The following is a 19,709-nucleotide window of genomic DNA, read 5'->3' as shown; positions in this document are numbered from 1 at the left end:
TCTTCTGAAGCAGTTTGTGGGAAGCCTAGGCCTCCTTAGCTTCCTTGACAAGGGTGTTGACGATTTAAGGTCTCCAGCCTGCCCTGAGAGATCACTTATATCGAGCAGCAGATGAAAAGCCAGTGCAGATGTAATTTATCGTCGGCGTTTCCTTCTAAAGAATAATTGTGGAGACTTGGCTGGATCAATAATATAGATTTTTGTTGTTAGGTCTTGTAGTCTGCACCATAATGAGAGATAGGGGACAGTGGCTGTTTTCTAATAGAAAATAAAGGATTGGTTTCCGTGTCTTTCTACATTTGAATGCAGAATGGCACACTTGAAACTAATTCAAGTTGTTATGAAAAGAAGTCTTCCATTAAATCTCAATGTAAAAATATGACATGCTAATGAACCCCCTCTTTATTGAGTGAAATAGTGCATTGAGCTTTTTCTTGTTTTCTCAAAAAATATTCTTTTGCCCAATGTTTAACCCTAACTACCTCCCAAAGCAAGTGAAAATTGAATTTAGAATGAAAAACAAATCAAGCCACCAAGGTAAATATGACACACAATACATTGGAGACTAACATCCTAAATAAAATCCTACACATCAAAAAATCAAGGTCACTAATGTATCCAGAATCAAATCACATGGAAAATGAGGAAGTTTTGTCTTTGTGTCTTTATATTTATTTTAAAATAGGGAAAGGACTAGAACTTACTATATACAACATACACATATATGTGATATATCAATATAGATACAGATACATAGAATATAAATCCTATGAGAATTTTTTCTATATTTTATTTTAGAAGAAAGATATAGGTCACAAAGAAATTCATAAATGACAGGAAGGAAAAACACTTTTTCTTGAATTCAAAAGCAATAAGAATACTCATTTCTGTTTAGAAAGTGTGATAGTGGAGTGCTGCCACACTGACATTCCTGCTGCACACACTGCAGAATGCATGTATGCGTGCCTGTGCCTGTGTGTAGTGATACACCCTCATATCCCGACTGAGTGCCTTACCTGCTTTCTACATCTGTGGGAATGTGTGTTTGTGCCAGTACACCCAAAAGAGAGCCCAGAAAGCTGGGGTAATGAAGAAATTGGACAGAACATTTTTGCCTCAGCATAGAATAGTATGCTAATATCAACAAGCAAGTTGTCTTTGGGGAATAACAAAAAGTCTACTTCAGTGTTATTTAATTGATACAACAGCTAGTTAGAAAGATTTATATTTCAAATTGATTAAATAATTAAATGAGTGATTATAATTACACTTTATTCTTCACAGCCCATCTACTCTGTTTTGTCTATAATGAATTAATGATGCCAAGAAATAAATTTAACCCAGAAGTAAGAAAGTAAAGATAGTAAAAATTTTTAATTCAGCTTCATTTTTTTAATAATAAACAATATAACATAGCATTGGGAAATAAGAGCAAACATTTTTTAAAGGTTTCTTATTAATAAGTGTTCCTTTAAATTATAAAAGCCAATAGTGCTCTTAAGTAATGGAAATATTTTTTTTTCAATTACCACAGTTATTCTGCCTTTCTGTGTTTACTGTTCATTCTGACCTTACAAAGACAACTTCAGCTTCCCCTAACATGGCAAGCTAACTCTCTGTTATAATGTACCAAAACTCTAGGACAAAGCAGATTGATATGGGCAAACCCGGGAAAGACTTGTTGCATTAAATGTCTGAGTGAGTAAATGGGGTAGATATAGATTACAAGTGATTTATTTTATTTCAGGAAAAGTATTTTATAATTTCACTGAATCTCTCCAAGGTTAGCATTTTTATTCTGTTTTGCCCTTCTTTGTGAGTCTTATGGGATGAACTGCCTAGCTGGCCAGATCTTACTGCCTAAATAAGCAACAGTAGAAAGATATATTGTATTTATAAACTGTAAGGCAAGATATTAGTTTGTGTAAAAAAGGCTAAAAAAAAATGAGCACTTTCACCACTTATTACTACATCTGCCAAATCTGTCTTTAATTGTTGCAGAGGGTTCAAGTCCAGAGCTATCATTAAAGATAAATAGTATGAATTTTTATAGAATTTCTCTAACAATCCCTAGACTTCCTTTCCTATGCCATGAAAGTTCGAGAAGCATAAACAGCATTGAATTGCTGTTGGTACTGAGTAATGTAGATTTCACTGTTTCATGATCTTCAGTATGTTCAAAGAAACCATTTAATTCATATCATAAGTAGAAGTGATTAAAGAAGACCCAGATAGAATAGGTAAAAACAATTCAATATTCTTAAGTTGTTAGAAAATTCAATATGTTTTATGTAAGCAGAATCATATATACTGTATATTAACAATTCCAAGCAATCTTTACTTAGCTCGGAAAGGCCAGATGTATGGGAATTGTAAAAAATCAGGATATGCATAAAAACTGTTCAAGTGCATAAAGCAGCCCCATCTGGAAGACATCTACCAGAAATGAAGTTGTACAAAACCATTCCATTGATAATAAAGCTAATTTTTATGGGTCTGACAAGTATGTAATTATGTTCAGTGGTGCTTTTCAGATTTTATCACAGTCAATAAACCGCAGTGGTAATTTCATTCCCATTTGACATATTTACATGGAAACATTTGATTGGAGGAATTAGTAACCCTGAAAGCCTTGATAGATATGTTTTAATGATCTGTGACCTCCGCAGTCCCTCATCTGTTTATTGTTGCAACAGGCGAGAAGTCGTTTCTGTGTGACCTCTGCGGCTTTGCCGGTGGGACCCGACACGCCCTCACCAAGCACCGTAGGCAGCACACAGGTCAGTACCAAGTCTACAGAGAGAGAACATGGTGTCAGATATCCTAGCCACCATTTTTTACCTTATCAGTTTCTTTTCTGTTTAACTCCTATAAAATCTGAGGACCTATAGAGAATTCTATTTGAATAATGTAAGATTTTAAATTATCTATTTTTATACATTTAAAAAGTAGATGTGTTACATATTTCAGGAATCAGATATTCATATGTCCCCAGTAAATTATGTTAAATAGGAGAAAAAAATAAAAACAGTGGCTCCCTAAGCTTGTGGGTGTGAATAGGGGAGCCCGTGTTGGAGGTCCTCCCCCCCCTCCACCCGCTCATGCCTCTGTACCCACCTGCCTACTTAGCTCCCTTATGTGTTATCTGCCCAACTCCTGTCTATCTCTCTGCCTCCCTGCCCTTCCCTTCTATTGGTCAATCAGTCTGTGAGTTACTGTGATTTGAAATCTTTGCTGTTTAATAAGTTATTCTTAATATTAATTATTAATGGAAATAAAGGAACAACATAAGAGATAATTATGGTCATTGAAGAGAATCTCTCTCTCCTCACAGTATGTGTACATTCTTGGTGATTGAACAAAATAAAATGGATTCCTTGACTATGAACACTTATGAATGAGAAGTTTTAAACATTCTCAAATTTGTTTCCTACTTTGTGTAATCTAATGGGTCTTATAAGTAATTATTTTTGTAATTCTAAATTATATGTGTTTGGGACGGTATGGATTCATGACAGTTGTCCCTTGAAGCTATTAACAGAACCACATTTTACTACCAGATCTTACCTTGTTAAGATGATAAGTCATGTGGTAACATAGTGATAACGAAGTATTGTATTTTTACTTTTGTACATGAGGATGGTTGAGTGTGGCAGTCATACCGTGAATGGCATGAAATTAAAGTATGTAAAATGTGTTATTTATGATACATTATGATTCTTGAAATGCTGTGTTGAATGGGTACGGTCAGCTTTCATGCCCAAGATGGTATTTGTAGGATCAATGAAAATGAATGCCAGTTATTGCTTTTAGATCTTGCATGTATATGATTCGAATTTCCATCTGGAATAAGAACTGTTGAGTCAAAGGAAAATTTCCAGTCTAGCATGATATTGGAAACATAGATGTACTTTAAACACATAAAATTTTATTGTAAGTTTCCAGGAGCCACTGTGCATGCATTATTTTAAGGATTCGGTATAAGATGATAGAAAAGGCAGTTATCCTTGACCACCCCAGTGGAATAGTTGGAAATAAGTGCATAAATAGTGTGCTCATTAGGATTTTTATTCATAATGTTTTCAGTTTATTGGTGCTCAAAGTATTATGATTTAAATGTTCCTGTAGTTCTCCTTGTTTCATCTGGTGTAGCCCCAGGGGACAGTAGACTCCCACTGTGCCACCTCTGCCACTAGGTATTGTCCCTCTTTGCCCTACAGTGGAGACCGTAGAGCTGCAATCACAGGCCTTCTAGCTGATGGATCGATCAAGAAGCCTGCATTGAGCCAGCATAAGTTTATATTTTATGTCAGGTCCAGAGTCTCCTTATTACTTTGCTATTAACTTTATACCATATAGGACAATGTCTCACAGACAGAGGTATCTGTCTTTTTGGCATTTATCTGCCTCTTTGGCACAAATCAAACATGATTCTTTAATACCAAAGTCAGTTCTTCAGACTGTTGGTGTCAACAAACAGCTCTGGACAACTCAGTCTAGGCACTTAGCTTTTGTGCTGGATTTAAAATGTTTCAGCAACATACAACTTTTTATTTCCCAAGGCCAGACTCGAATGGTACATTTGAAATCTGTATTTCTCTGATGTGTCCCACTTTGACGTGGTTTACCTTTTTACCACAGAGTGCCCACGCAAATTACAATCGGTTTGGAAAGGGATAGGTATCCAAAGTGTTCCAAATGGCGTAAATAATTCCCTATTGCAATACAGACTGTCTAGGGGGCTGACACAAAACATCTTCTATTCTGAGATTTATTTTTATCACCTGTCAGAGACCCTTGATTCAAGGGCACAGGAACCAGTCCTCACATGCAGTGGAAGAGTCCTGGCCAGCTTAATAACCGAGCCCACCCAAAGGAATGCAGAGTGTGATTTCCTGGAGATGTGGCAGCCAGTCTGACAGATGGTTGACACACAAAAGGACACTGCTCTGTGGTGACAAGCTATTCTGATGTCCCTGCTCTTTCTTCTACTTTTCTATCATGTTTCCCGATAGAAAGGTGCAAAGTATTCCTGGTTGGTTATGTTAGCTAAGATTATATGTAAGCCAATACAATCTAAACAACCAAGTCCTGTTGTCTCATGTAGAGGAAAATACAAAGATTTAGGGAACTCTTCCTTATTCTGTTTTTTTGAAAGGGTAGCCCTCTTGCCTTATAGGTAGTGTTATTTGAGTTTTAATATGTTACTTGGTTTTATTCATTCTTTCAGCTTTGGAATGGCAAGGAATGCAAAAGCTCTCTTTCCAGTCAGTTCTTCATTAGAAGATCTTCCTTAAGCATGTTTATATACCTCTTCATACACTATTTCTTATTTTAAATAATTAACAAATATTTAGCACACCAAAATTTTTATTTCAAATCTGTTTTTCTTTCCAACTTTTGAGTCTTGAGGTTGGGTTTATATTTTGATTGTGTATTGAGACTAACAAGAAACTCCTTCTGTGTTTTTGCAGTGTTGTTTTTTTTTTTCCCCCTGAAGAAATCACCCACAAGTGATTTCAAAAATTACCCAATTGCCTATTAGAGAAAAAGTATTGAACATATAGCAAAATACATGAATTGCAAATTAACTATCATGTACAGATTTGAATAAATTGGAGTTAATAAAAGTCGAAGTGAGATTCTTACACTGTTGAGAACTCAGATAAGTGTGAGCCTTCCTTAGCATTTTGGGTAGCATAACATTTTTGTTACATTCTCTTTTTTCCTTCCAGCCCGTATATAATTTAAAATATTTCAGTATTCCACAACTTAACCTATGATATGGTCAAGGTAGATATGTTGTGACATTTTGTAATTTACAACAATATAATGCTACCTACTGTGAACTTAAAATTATTTGAATTATAAAGAAAGTAAATGCCATCCTTTTTTTAAAATGTGTTGCTTTTAGATTTAAATTTTGTTAAATAAAAAGACCATGAAAGTTCACCTGAAATAAACTACATTAAACACATTTTTTAAAAAGAGATTGTTAACTCCCAAACTAAGAAAATTAAGTTTGAAGATCTCAGACCTTTAATTTGCACCACTGACATAGGCAATAAGGTCTATAATGTCACTTTTTTTGCATCTTCAGATACCTTTCAAATTCATGAAGAATGAATAGCTCAAGGATGTTGGGCAAGGATGGTGCAGTGAACAAATGGCAGTGATTTTGTTACCACCAAAACATTTTACAGACATTTAGAGGGAATGGAGGCATCAGAATAAAATTGTGAATTTGCATAATTAAAATCTTATAAATTGCTTGACTATTTAGAGTCATTTTATTAAAAGTGGAAGTTTTATACTAAGTTGCAGTCTTATACAGCTATCATAATTATGACAATATTTTATTGGCATAAAAGTGGACACATAAAATCAGTGGAATAGAAAGGAATCCAGAGATAGACTTATGCTTATATTTGTCAAATATTTTCAAACAAGATATCATATTTAGAGTTAAATTCAGGAAAAAATGTGCAAAGGCCCTACAGTGGAAACCTTGTAACACCCCTGATAGAAATTTAAGAAGACCTAAATAGAGAGCTGTACCATGTTCATGGATCAGAAGACTTGATATTGTTATGGTTAAAATTTCAATTCCTTTCACATTGATCTGTGCAAATCTCATCATTTTTTTTTTGAGAGATTTACAGATTTAAAATTTTGTATGGAAATTCAAAAGTCTGAATATAGTCAAATAAGACTGAGAACACAATTGTAGTACTTAAAATACCTGACATCTACTTATTATAAAGCTACAGTAATGAAATCATTCTAGTTTTGGTATCACGTAGGCAAATGTATTTAATGAAAGAGAAGAGACATTATAGAAATAGACCTCACACCTATAAGGTCAAGTTAATTTTTGACGAAGGTACAAATATAATTTAGTCTTCTCATCGTACAGTGTTGGAACAATCAGATATCCATAGGCAGTGAATGATCAGTAAAAGTAATCTTTTGAGCCACACTCTGTAACGTATATATATATAGAAATTCACTCCAAAGAGGCATTTTCAAGTGTAAAGTTTAAAGAAGTATAAAATCTAGATGAAATCATAGGAAAAAAAACTTTTGTTTTAGATTACCAAAGATTTCTTTGTTTTGACAGCAACAGCTGATTCATAAAAGAAGAATCTTGAAAAATGATTAATTGAAAACTTTATAAAGTAGTAATTAATATTTTTTTAAAAAAGACACTAAGAGAACTGGGGATGTTGCGTAGTGGTAGTGTTCACCTAGTATATGCGAAGTCCTGGGTTTCATCCCGTTTACTGCAAAAATTTTTAGGAAGAAAGAAGGAAGGAGAATGGAGGGAAACAAAAACAGACCAACCAACCGACTGAGATGAGGATGAAAAGACAAATTACAGATTGGGAGAAAGTACGTGCACATCACAAGTTGTATAAAGAATCATAGCAGAACATCAAAAGAACTCTGAAAACATGGTTCTCAGAAAACAGTAAATTAAAAAGATAAAGATTTTAGCAGATATTCACCGAAGCATATGAAACTGTGGTTCATAAGTCCAAGGATGGAAAGAGCCTCACCATCCATAGAGAAATGCTGCAGGCAAGTACTGACCACACCAGATATTGGTGAAGATTTGGAGCAGCTGGCCTCTCACACACAGCTAGTAAGAATCCAGGTGTTCCAGCCTCTTTGGAAAACAATTTGGCAGTTTCACACAAGGCGAAATGTGTATCTGCCTTTTCACCCAGCCATCCTACTGCTGGGAATTTATCCAAAACAAAAGGAAATATATATATGTACATGCAATGGCTTACATACGTGTACATGAAGATGTTTAGCGGGTTAATTTTTTGTACCCCAAATTACAATAACTCAGATACCCTTCAATGTATCAATGGATAAGCAAATTGTATGGATAAGTAGTATCCATACAATGAATACTACTCAACAAGGAAAACAAATGAAGTATGTTTACCCTCCGCAACATAAATAAGCTACAGAATAACTGTGCTGAGAGAAAGAGGCCAGATAAGAAAAGGTTCATACTATGTGTTTGCATGAACATAAATTTCTAGAAAATGCTAATTAATATACAGTGACAAAGCAGATAAGTGGTGGCTTGGAGATAGAGTGAGTAGGAGGCAGGTACAGGAGTCCTTTGGAGAAAATGGTTGTCTTTGTTCATTATCTTGATTGAGGTAGTAGTTTCATCAATGCATACAATAAATATGGAAATATTTTATGTGTCAGTTATATCTCATTGGCACAGTTTATAGTATTTGATACTTTCTGGGTCAATCTTGAAAGATATAGTCAATTTAGTGAAATAATTAATATTTTTTTGTGAACTGAAGTTTGACATTGATATGAAGTTAAATTACTTTTCATTGTACTTAGAGAACAAATTCAGTTCTTAGGATGAATGTACCATATTCTGGTATAAATATGGGTGGCTGGTTTTGTGTTTCCATGTCATAGAGGTTGACCTGTTTTCCTTCAGGCTTATACAAAATGAATATCCTATTGCCTCTCAAAGCAAAATCTGCCAGCATCGTGAGACTGCACTTTTGTGTGTCAGTGGTTGTGTGTCCACTGCAGTTTAAGTTGCTTAACTGTGAGTTTAGACATTCTTGATTGTTCCCTTTGCTGAGAGCAAAGAGTCATTGAGACCTGGGGTGATTGCTTGACGAGGCTGCTACAGGTGGACGTCTTTAAGGAAAAAATGGTGAAGAGAGACAAAAATCCTTTCTAACTCAAAGATATTTTTTACTTATCAGTTCATCAGTGTGCTTTATGTAGTGGGGTTCTCTGTTTTTGTTTTTGTTTTTAGTTTTTTTTGTTTTTTTATTTTTTGGTACTTGTAATTGAAACCAGGAGCACTTAACCACTGAGCAACATCTCCAGACCCACTTTTTATTTACAGATATATTTTTATTTTTTCTATTTTTATTTTTTCTAATTAGTTATACATGATATTAGCATGTATTTTGGCATATTATACATATACGGAGTATAACTTCTCATTTTTCTAGTTATGCATGTTGTAGAATTACAGTGCTTATGTAATCATATATAATGTTCAATTCATTCTACTGTGTTTTCTGTTCCCATACCCCCTCCCTTCCCTTCATTCCCTATTGTCTAATCCAGAATGTTTCTATTCTTCCCTAACCACCCCCACCTATTGTGAATTAGCATTTGCATATCAGAAAAACCATTCAGCCTTTGGTGTTTTCGGACTGGCTTATTTCACTTAGCAAGATGTTCTCCATTCTTTCCTTCCTTCCTTCCTTCCTTCCTTCCAACATATCCATTTACTGGCAAGTGCCATAATTTTGTTCTTTATGGCTGAGTAATATTCCACTATGTGTATATATGGCATTTTCTTTATCCATTCTTCTATTGAAGGGCATCTAAGTTAGGCCCGTAGTTTAGCTATTATAAATTGAGCTGCTATAAACATTGATGTGGCTGCTTCACTATAGTATGCTGATTTTAAGTTCTTTGGGTAAAAACTGAGGATTGGGATAATTGGGTCAAATGGTGGTTCCATTCCCAGTTTTCTGAGGAATCTCCATACTGGTTTCCAGTGTGGTTGCACCAATTTGCAGTCCTACCATCAATACATAAATATCCCTTTTTCCCCACGTCCTTGCCAATATTTATTGTTGCTTATATTCTTGATAATTGCCATTTTGACTGGAGTGAGATGAAATCTCAGTGTAGTTTTAATTTGTATTTCTCTAATTGCTAGAGATATTGAACATTTTTTTCATATATTTGTTTCATATATATGTCTTCTTGTGTGAAGTGCCTGTTCAGTTCCTTTCCCCATTTATTGATTGGGTTACTTGGGGGTTTTTGTTAAGCTTTTTGAGTTCTTTATACGTCCTGGAGATCAATGCTCTGTTTGAGGTACATGTGGCAGAATTTTCTCCCATTATGTAGGCTCTCTCTAAACGTTCTTGATTGTTTCCTTTGCTGTGAAGAAGCTTTTTAAATTGATTCTATCCCATTTATTGATTCTTGATTTTACTTCTTGTGTTTCAGGAGTCTTGTTTAGGAATTCAGTTCCCAAGCCGATATGATGTAGATTTGGGCATACTTTTTCTTCTGTTAGGTGCTGGGCCTCTGTTCTAACGACTAAGTCCTTGATCCATTTTGAGTTGAATTTTGTGCAGGGTGAGAGATAGGGCTTTCATTTCATTTCACTGCATTTGCATTTCTAGTTTTCCCAGCACCATTTGTTGAAGAGGCTGTCTTTTCTCCAGTGTATGTTTTTGGCACATTTGTCTAGTATGGATTTGACTCTGTGTCTTCTATTCTGTACCATTGGTCTACACCTCTGTTTTGGTGCCAATATCATGCCATTTTTGTTACTATAGCACTGTAGTATAATTTTAAAGGTCTGGTATTGTGATGCCTCCTGCTTCACTTTTCTTGCTAAGGATTGCTTTGGCTAGTCTGGGTCTCTTATTTTTACAAATGAACTTTATAATTGCTTTTTCTGGTTCTATGAAGAATGTCATTGGGATTTTAATAGAAGTTGCATTAAGTCTGTATAACAGTTTTGGTAGAATGCCCATTTTGACGATATTAACTCTGCATATCTAAGAGCATGGGAGATCTTTCCATCTTCTAAGGTCTTCCTCAATTCCCTTTTTAGTGTTCTGTGGTTTTCCTTGTAGAGGTCTTTCACCTCTTTTGTTAGATTGATTCCCAGATATTTTATTTATTTTTGTGCCCCAGACCCCCCACACACTTTTTTTTTTTTTCTCATTTTTGAGACAGGGTCTTGCTGTGTTGCTCTTTAGGACCTTATTAAGTTGTTGAGCCTGGCCTCTATCTTGTGATTCTCCGCCTTGTCTCCTGAGCTACTGGGATTATAGGCGTGCACTACTATGACTGGGCCAACTGGCCGGCCTTCCTTCCTTCCTTCCTTCCAAGGAGAATAAGTCAAACAGAAATATTTCCTGACAGGATTCATTAAATTATACATTTGTTTCATGTTCCCATTAATTTTTTTCTGTGTGCTAACTGCTTATCTGTTGTTCTGAGCTCTTTTTTTTTTTTAAAGAAAGAATGAGAGAGAGAGAGAGTGTGAGAGAACTTTTTAATATTTATTTTTTAGTTCTCGGCGGACACAGCATCTTTGCTTGTATGTGGTGCTGAGGATCGAACTGGGGCCGCACGCATGCCAGGCGAGCGCGCTACCGCTTGAGCCACATCCCCAGCCCCAAGGTTCTGAGCTCTTGATGAGAGCCACTTGTGTGCTCCTTCTCTCTTCTCTGAGAGTCCATGCACTTAACCAAGGTCAGCAGTGCTCTCACAGTAATAAGAGCAACTGGTTGCTGCACACTCTGCTAAGTGTGCTTTTTCTGTGTTTTTTGCCATCTTAATCTCGATAGGTACCCTATGTTTTGGTGGTATTCCCCTTCTGATCTTTCTCAAGAAGTCTGACAGGTAGTTTGTTCAAGATATGGCAAAAACAGATTGAAATTGAAGCCCATCTGGCATCATCCAGCCATGCCACTGTGCTGCATTAGAAAATGCCATCAAACAAGATGTTTATGGATAAGTGAGTGATCCACAGCTGTAAGTAAGGCCATAATAAAGAAGCATGTGGGATGAATTTCTAAACATTGTCATTTCAGGAACACATATAGGCAAATAGATATAATTGTATACATTTGATGATAGACAAGTAGATGTGATTGTATGACAAGATACTTGATCCTTCATTTTCTAAGTAAATCAGTATACTTACAAAGCCATCACAACAACCTGAAAATGAGAGGTAACAAGTTGAATCATGGAGAAACATAAAATTAATTTATGATGTATGTGAAATTTGTCAGAAAGAACCTCTGTTTGGAAGAATATTACTACATATTAATTTTTTTCTGGGGGATAGGGACATGAGGATTTCTTTAGATTGTCACTGTCCAGTAGGAGTGTAATATGAACTGCACATGTATAATTTTGTTTCCTGGTGGCCATATTAAGAAAAAAGTAAAGGAACAGGTAAAATTTTATTTCTGTAGTTAACCAAACATATACAAATTATTATTTCCACATGAACTCATTATGACATAACCAGCGGTATTTTATTATTTGGGATTAAAAGTTTTGAAATTGGCCCAGGCGTAATGCACATATCTATATTCCCAGCAGTTCCACTGGCTGAGGCAGGAGGATTTCGAGTTCAAAGCCAGCCGCAGCAACTTATCAAGGCCCTAGCAGCTTAGTGAGATCCTACCTCAAACAAATATATAGAAAAAAGGGCTGGGGATGTAGCTTAGTGGTTAAGCGCCCTGGGTTCAATCCCCAGTACCATAAAGGAAAAAAATAAATAAAAATGGAAATTTGATATATATTTGATGCGTCTGGCATTTCTCAATTCAGAGGGTAAATTACCACCTGCAATATATTATCTCTATTCAGATTTGATAAAAATACTTCAAAGAGTAGATTCATAGCCAGGCCACATTCTTCAATGGCGCATGGCTATAATCCCAGAGGCTCCTGAGGCTGAGACAGGAGAATCTTGTGTTCAAAGCCAGCCTCAGCAAAAGCAAGGCACTAAGCAACTCAGTGAGACCCTGACTCTAAATAAAATACACAATAGGGCTGGGGATGTGACCCAGTGGTTGAGTGCCCCTGAGTTGTCCCTGGTACCTGCCCTCCCCCAATAAAAATAGATTTATACTCCCAGGTTTTTCCAGTGCATTTTGAACACTTTTCAATGCTGATAGTGTAATATTTTTTAGATTTAAATTTACATTAATTAAAATTCAGTAACTATGTTTTAGGTGCTCACTCTCAGTGTTACTAGTAGAGTGAAAGTCTGGTGAACCGGGGTGATTCCTTGTACGTGTGAGGGGGAGTGTGGGTAGGAAGGAAGGCTGTCCAGTGAACAGAGCCTCTGGTGCCCTCTGGCCTTGCAGCTTTGCTCTTTGTGTGGTTGTTCTGGCTGTTTCTTCCTAGGTTGGTAGGTTTACGTTTAAAAGTAGTGTCCATTTATAGCTTGATTTTATTTATTTTTATACATATTTAATGCTAAGAATTTAATAAATTTTACATTCTATATTCAGACCATGTCTACATCTTATTCTTTTCCATGGTTTAACCTCCCTGAGATTTTTATAATTGCCTTAATGTAACATAGTTTGTTAAATCATTCTTGATATGGTTCTTCTATACAGATGATTTCGATTCCTACTGGTAAAAGATATACTTTAACTATATACTATATTCTTTGCTTATATTCTATACTCTGGTTTCTCTTCAGATCGTATAAATCTTTAGCCTTTTGCTTATATTCTAATATAGAAACAAAAGTTCTAACTTTCTCACTTTGAAAGTGAGAGTAAATGTTCAAGTATCTTAAATGCATGGAATCCATTGAATGATATTATTAAACATTTTATGGAAATAAGTTTTTTTATATCATCAATACCAGTTGTTATTAATCATGTGCAACATTTCTTGTTATGTTACAGGAGAAAAACCTTTCAAATGTGATGAGTGTAACTTTGCCTCCACAACCCAGTCCCATTTGACTCGGCATAAGCGTGTGCACACTGGAGAGAAACCCTACAGGTGCCCCTGGTGTGACTACAGGTAATGAGGCCACACGGGTTTCTGTGACAGTTGGATCCTGTTGAATTAATCAATAAAAGATCAACATGAATTAGCACACTTTAAAGCATAAGGCATATTAGGTTAGGAGTTTATTATAGTACCTAATTTTAGTGACTTTTCAAATATAGACCTTTTTTTTAAGATCAGTTTTAGGTTCACAGTAAAAGTGAAATATTGGTACAGAGATTTTCCAAATATCTTCTTCCCTTACACATGAGAGACTTCCTCATTATCTATATCCCCAACAACGTGATCTGCTTTTTACAGTTGATGAACCTCCACAGACACATTCTCATCACCCAAAGCTAATAGATTTTAGTCAGGTTCACTGAGAGTGTTATGCATCCTGTGGGTGTGGACAAATTTATAATGACATGTATCCACCATTATAGCGTCATTTAGGTTCTAGTGACTGTTCAAAATATAAACTTCTTTTACATTTTTGTAATCTTAATACTTAGTTTTCAAACAATCCTTTGTTACACCCAGGTTTCTGGTTTTCTTGCTCATTCCTTTATTTGATATGTGTATGGCATCTCATCTGCTTTGAGAAAAGCACTCACTGAGAATGGAAGATGATATAAAAAGTGTTTTCTGCCTTTAAGGACATTACAACATAATTGGTGACTTCGTTTTCACAAGTAATTATAATACATATTCAGATAGTAAAAGAGAGAGCAGAAGAGAACATGGAGAAGGACCACATGAGCCAGATAAAATCCCTACAGAGCAGAGAGCATCTTGCCTATGGCAGGAAAGGTGACAAAATTTCAAGTACATGATGTATGTTCTCAGATGAGTAGTTGATGGCACATGTAGCATTTTATGCTAAAGGCTTCTTGGAATTTAGGGATGCTCAGTCCTTGCCCTGGGTCTGGGGCAGCTGAGTTGTATCAGCCAGAGCACAGAAGTACTCAGTGACAGCAGTGATGCTCTATGACGAGGCACACATAGAGAGGCCTGGTGGAAGGTACACTGGGGCATGGAGCTTGCAGCCAGGCCATGCTGCTCATGGAGCCCAAAGGTAAGCTGAGACACTATGCAGTTGGCAGGTAGTTGAAGGACACCATCTTCAGCCTTGGACTGAAGACCTCACTGTCACTGCCAGGCGTATCAATAAGAAGACATCGGGGCGTGTCTTCAAAGGCAGCCACTTCTGTTGAATATTAAAATGTATATGTTGAACATCAAGCCTTCTTTAAAAAGTAGGTTTTTGTATTCTTGTGAATGTAGCCTATGCATTCAGCAAATATATTGCCATAATCTCTATCATCAGCCATATTATTGCATTAAGTTTTATGTGAAAGGTCATAGAATAGTACAGAGATATTACAGATATATTTCATTCTTTAATTATTTATTCATTCAATATTTTATGGATTCTGGTTTTGTGTAACAGTAGATTGGTATTTCTTATAAATTTGGGAAAATGGCCATCTAATTAGAGGTTCTAGGGTACTGACAATAGAAATTCTAAGGTGCTGATAGTGTGCTCTATAATAAAAATAAACATGACTTTTTTTATTACAGAGAGCATTCTGCAGTTGCCTTCCGTGTAAAACAAAAAAAAAGCAATAAGAAAATTATAAAAATTTCCCTTAATTATCACTTACTCTTAAGATTATGTGCTTTTAGTAAGATTTTTTGTTGTTGTCTTGGAGGGATTTTTGCTTTCTTGCAGTATAAATTCTTATACTTAATATTATTACTATTTTTCTGTGCCAGGAAGCAGTCTTCTATAGAACTATGGTTTTATTTTATTTTATTTTTTAAATTTTACTTGTGGATGGACACAATATCTTTATTTTATTTATTTATTATTTATATGCAGTGCTAAGAATCCAGCCCAGTGCCTCACTCATACTAGGCAAGCACTCTACCCCTGAGCTACAACCACAGCCCCTAGAACTATGGTTTTAAGACTTCTTTTAAAGTAGCCAAAATCATTCCTTCAAACATGATTATAAAGAAAACCACACATACAAAATAAACAAGTGGTATTTACCATTTAAAAGTAGTCTTCATAATTAAAATCTGAAGTTTTAAATAACATTTATAGCATGAATTTGTTTTGACAAGCAAACAAGTTTAAAATATGGCAAGTTAATTCATGATAGCTGCTACAGAATTAGCCTGCACATCCAGTTTCCACCTTTACTATGTGCTAGGCTCATAGCCTGAGGGTGTGATTCAGAGCACAGGGTGTCTGCAGGATCTGGACTCAGTACACATTTACCTGGGGACTTCCATCAAACTCTTTTTTGTTGGAGGGCTAGGGATTAAACTCAGGGGTATGTAACACTGAGCTACATCCCCATCCTTTTTTTATTTAATTTTTTATTTTTAGACAGGGTCTGGCTAAGTTGCTGAGGCTGGCCTAGAACTTGTACTTGTTTCTCAGTCTCTTGAGTCACTGGGATTATAGGCGGGCGCCACTAAACCCAGTGCAGTCAAACTCTTTAACCTCCTGGGCTACCACATTTTCATTTGTAAAATATGGATTGTTAGCTGACCAGCCTTCTGGGATCCTTGTGCATATCAAGCCAGACACACGTTGAAGTTACCTCACCAGTGCCTAGCACTTGGTTAAATGGTAAATATTCGCCTGTGTTTTTGCTGTCCTCTCTGGTGCATGTTTTAGCTTGGTTAGAGGTTTCTTCACCTTTCAGTGAGTTAATTTGGAGTTTTGATGTACTGAAAGTATTTAGCATGCTTAAATATTATTTATAATGTAGTCGAAATAGGTTTTTACAGTTTTTGAATTAATTTAAAATTTATTAAATCTAAAATCAGTTCTTGGGTAATTGCTGAAATACTTTAAGGCTTCAAAATGTCTAATTTGAAGAAGCATTCTTATGTAATATAATTGTTTTGCCTGTTTGGTCCCAAGTTACACATACTGCCATCAATTTATTAAGTTTTGGGACATGAACACCATTCTCAGGTATTTATTTTCAATATGCTCATACCTTACATATCCATGACTTTTTTAGAATACATTTCTAAAATTTATGATTAAGACTTTTTATAGTACTACTACAAAGATTATGATTTCTTAAAATAAGATCAGTACTGTTTTGATAGTGTCTTGGTGTTTATGTGCAAAATTCATTTACAAGTATTACAGCTTTCCATGGTTTGAAAGAACACTGTACTTTTTTCGAAGTTCTGGGTCGTAGTATTGTGCCCTATGCAGTTTGTCCCAAACAGAGAGCAGCACTCGCATATAGTAATGCATTTGAGCTGGTTGGACTGCAGTTACGTCATACCTCTGTCAGATGTTGAGTTAAACAGGAGATGATGTTCTCTAAGCATTTCGTTGCCGTCCCTCGAATTAATACTTAGAACACTTGATAAAGTGATAACTACCAGATCTCCTTTTGGAATACTTATGTCCTTATTAAGAAGGTGATTTCTATTTTTATAACTTTTGAATAATTTTGTTATTGCTGGAAGTAAATAGTTTGAGCCCTTTCTATTTAATAATTTTTATAATTTTGTGTATATGTAATTAAGTTTGCTTTTACTAAGGAACAAAAGACAAATTAGTTCTTTAAGAGCTTGTGAGTATAAGAATTCTTTTGAAGTTAGGGACTGCGAACACAATATAGAAATTAGAAGAGATACCTTTGTTTTCTTGTTGTTAAGAACAAGATTTTAAAGTAAGCATGTAGTAAGTAAATAGAATAGAAAGGTCCCACGCCTGCCTCCTTTAACCAAGGAAATGTGTCATTTTGCTGTCATTTTGAGTGTTAGTGTCATAGATTATCACACATTTCCAGAAAAGACAGGGTCATATTTACCTTATTGATATCTTCCAAAATATTTAAATAATTTTTCCCATTTAGATTTGTACTTCATATAGGTAGATAAAAACTGTTCCCATGAATATTCCTGTCTTTGTCATTATTGACCCTTATTTGCAGGTAAGTTGCCATCAATAGAAACTGAATCATTAATATTTAAATTTTATTTGAAAATGTATTTCTCCTTTTATAAGTTGAACATTAGTAGAGAAATACTAGTTGTTATCCATGAAAAATGTGAATATAGATTTGTTTACAAAAGAATTTTATAATTGGTCTTTTGAACCTGGGGCTATTTTTCAAGTTTGCATTATTAATTTAGGCAATGACATCTTATTCTATTCAGATGTAAACATGTACTCTTTTCCTTAGCTTTTGCTGTCTAAAATATCCAAAAATCTAATCCATTACAAATCAGTATATTCCATTGTTTCTCTACAACTCTTTCACAATTAATTGCCCTACATTATGATTGCAAAGCATAAATTGAGTCATAGAAGACTTTCCTACCAGCTATATGTAGCAAATTCTTTAGGTTTGTTTCTACCATACAATGGAAACATTCTAACCCTTTCTACATTGTATTTCCTTTTATGTGTTGTCACCTCTATATTAATGAGAGAACAATACAGAACAATACAGAACCTTTTGTATTTTATAGAAAGCATCCTAAGAATATGAAGTCTGCCATCCCTCTAGAATTTATTAACATCAAACTGCTATTTCTTCACTCATTGCATTGATTTATATATGAAAGTTCACCCAAACAAATTAAGGGTTTGTTTTATTAAAATGGCCACAATTGGGCTTTTTTCCTCCCCTTTTTATGTGAAGCATCTTCTCATTGGTTTCTTTTTTTGTTTTGTTGTGTCCTTTAGGATTTATGGAGGAATTATAATGCATGCATTTTAAACAACAAACCACTAAGCCATGCAAAGTAATGCAAAATACTTCTTACAGAATTAAAAATATTAAGGGCAATTCTATAAAGCACTTAAAATGCCATTTTTTATATTATAGAAAACTGAATTTTCAAGCCAATCTCTGGAAGTTCTTACTGTTTTGTTTACTGTGTCCCTTGTTATTGAACTTGAGATAGCCTCAGTGTTCTGTAAGTATAGTTTTGGCTATATTTTTCCTCAATTATGTAACTGTCTTTATTCTTCTAACCTTACATGAGCTTTATTTTTTTAAATATTTTTTACTGTTACTTTTTTCACTTTTTTATTGCTTTTAAATCCACTGGTGCTGAGTACATAATTGTACATAAAATGTACACTTCTCACCTCAGATTAAAGGTCCACCCCATTGTTTGCTAAATTTGTAGGAAATCTACTTTTGAGGGTTTTTTTTTTTTTTTCCCCTTTCTTGCTGGTTCACTTAACTCTCAGCCAGTGTTTTCCATGGAAATCATTAACTCATTGATTTTGTTTATGGTTTTTGTTTTTATTTTTTTAAATCTCAGGAGGATTTTTCTCTTTTTCATGAGGTAGAGGCTGAAGATGTCTGTCTGTCTGTCTCTCTCTCTCTCTCAATTAGGAACATGCTTCCTTTTGCCATGTACCTCAACAGCCCTTTTATTCATCTGAATACTTTGTTTAGTAGTTCTAACAATCAGATTTGTCAAGTTCTTACACATGTGACTATAGTAGAGAGAATTTGCTGTCTGTTGCCACCATTTGAAATCATGTATGCCCTAGAAATTTTTGTGAAGATATGCTTTTAACTTAATGGAAATCTTTCTTTACATTTCCTGGAATCATTTTTAGGGAAGTTTTAAGGTAGAGTGACCAAAAAATTATATTAATGATGTTGCTTCTGAAAGTTTGTTTTAATTTCTTCTTTCTGTTATAAAAATATATGCAGGTCATAGGTAATATGCATTTTTATACAACATTTTTTTATCAACATTTTGTATTTTATAGTTCTTGTCTTCCATTTGTTTCAGCAGCAGCATCCTAAGTTAGGGAGACTGCACAGGGATAATTTTCTCCTTTGGATAATTTCTTCTGAGAGGTCCAATTTTTCTTTGGCTTCCTTTGCAGGTACATAGGTTTTAGCAGGAGAAGCAAAAGATAAAACAAACTTGGATTTGCCCATAATAGTAACAGTGAGAAAAAAAACACATTTTTATCCTTATACTAGTACATAATATATACAAGAAAAAGAAGCCAAATTACACATACTGAAACAAACAGCACACTTTGTCTTTTTCCACAGAACTATTCATCTAGGTAATTTTGAATTTCTCAAAGAATAAAGATACTACATAATAAT

General features: G+C 34.9%; 1 protein-coding gene across 2 annotated transcripts in view; it reads left to right on the top strand.

The window, feature by feature from the left end:
* Znf407 (zinc finger protein 407) overlaps positions 1-19,709 on the top strand; it is a 428,793-nt gene that overhangs the window by 254,124 nt on the left and 154,960 nt on the right. For both annotated transcript variants that reach the window (XM_076836548.1, XM_076836549.1), the window contains exons 6-7: positions 2,697-2,780; positions 13,485-13,605. In XM_076836548.1, coding sequence (XP_076692663.1) covers positions 2,697-2,780; positions 13,485-13,605 — 205 coding nt within the window. The remainder of the gene's footprint in view (positions 1-2,696; positions 2,781-13,484; positions 13,606-19,709) is intronic.

This window comes from Callospermophilus lateralis, chromosome 17 (genome assembly GCF_048772815.1).
Source record: "Callospermophilus lateralis isolate mCalLat2 chromosome 17, mCalLat2.hap1, whole genome shotgun sequence".
Classification (NCBI taxonomy): Eukaryota; Metazoa; Chordata; class Mammalia; order Rodentia; family Sciuridae; genus Callospermophilus; species Callospermophilus lateralis.
This window is presented reverse-complemented; position numbering and strand designations above follow the sequence as displayed.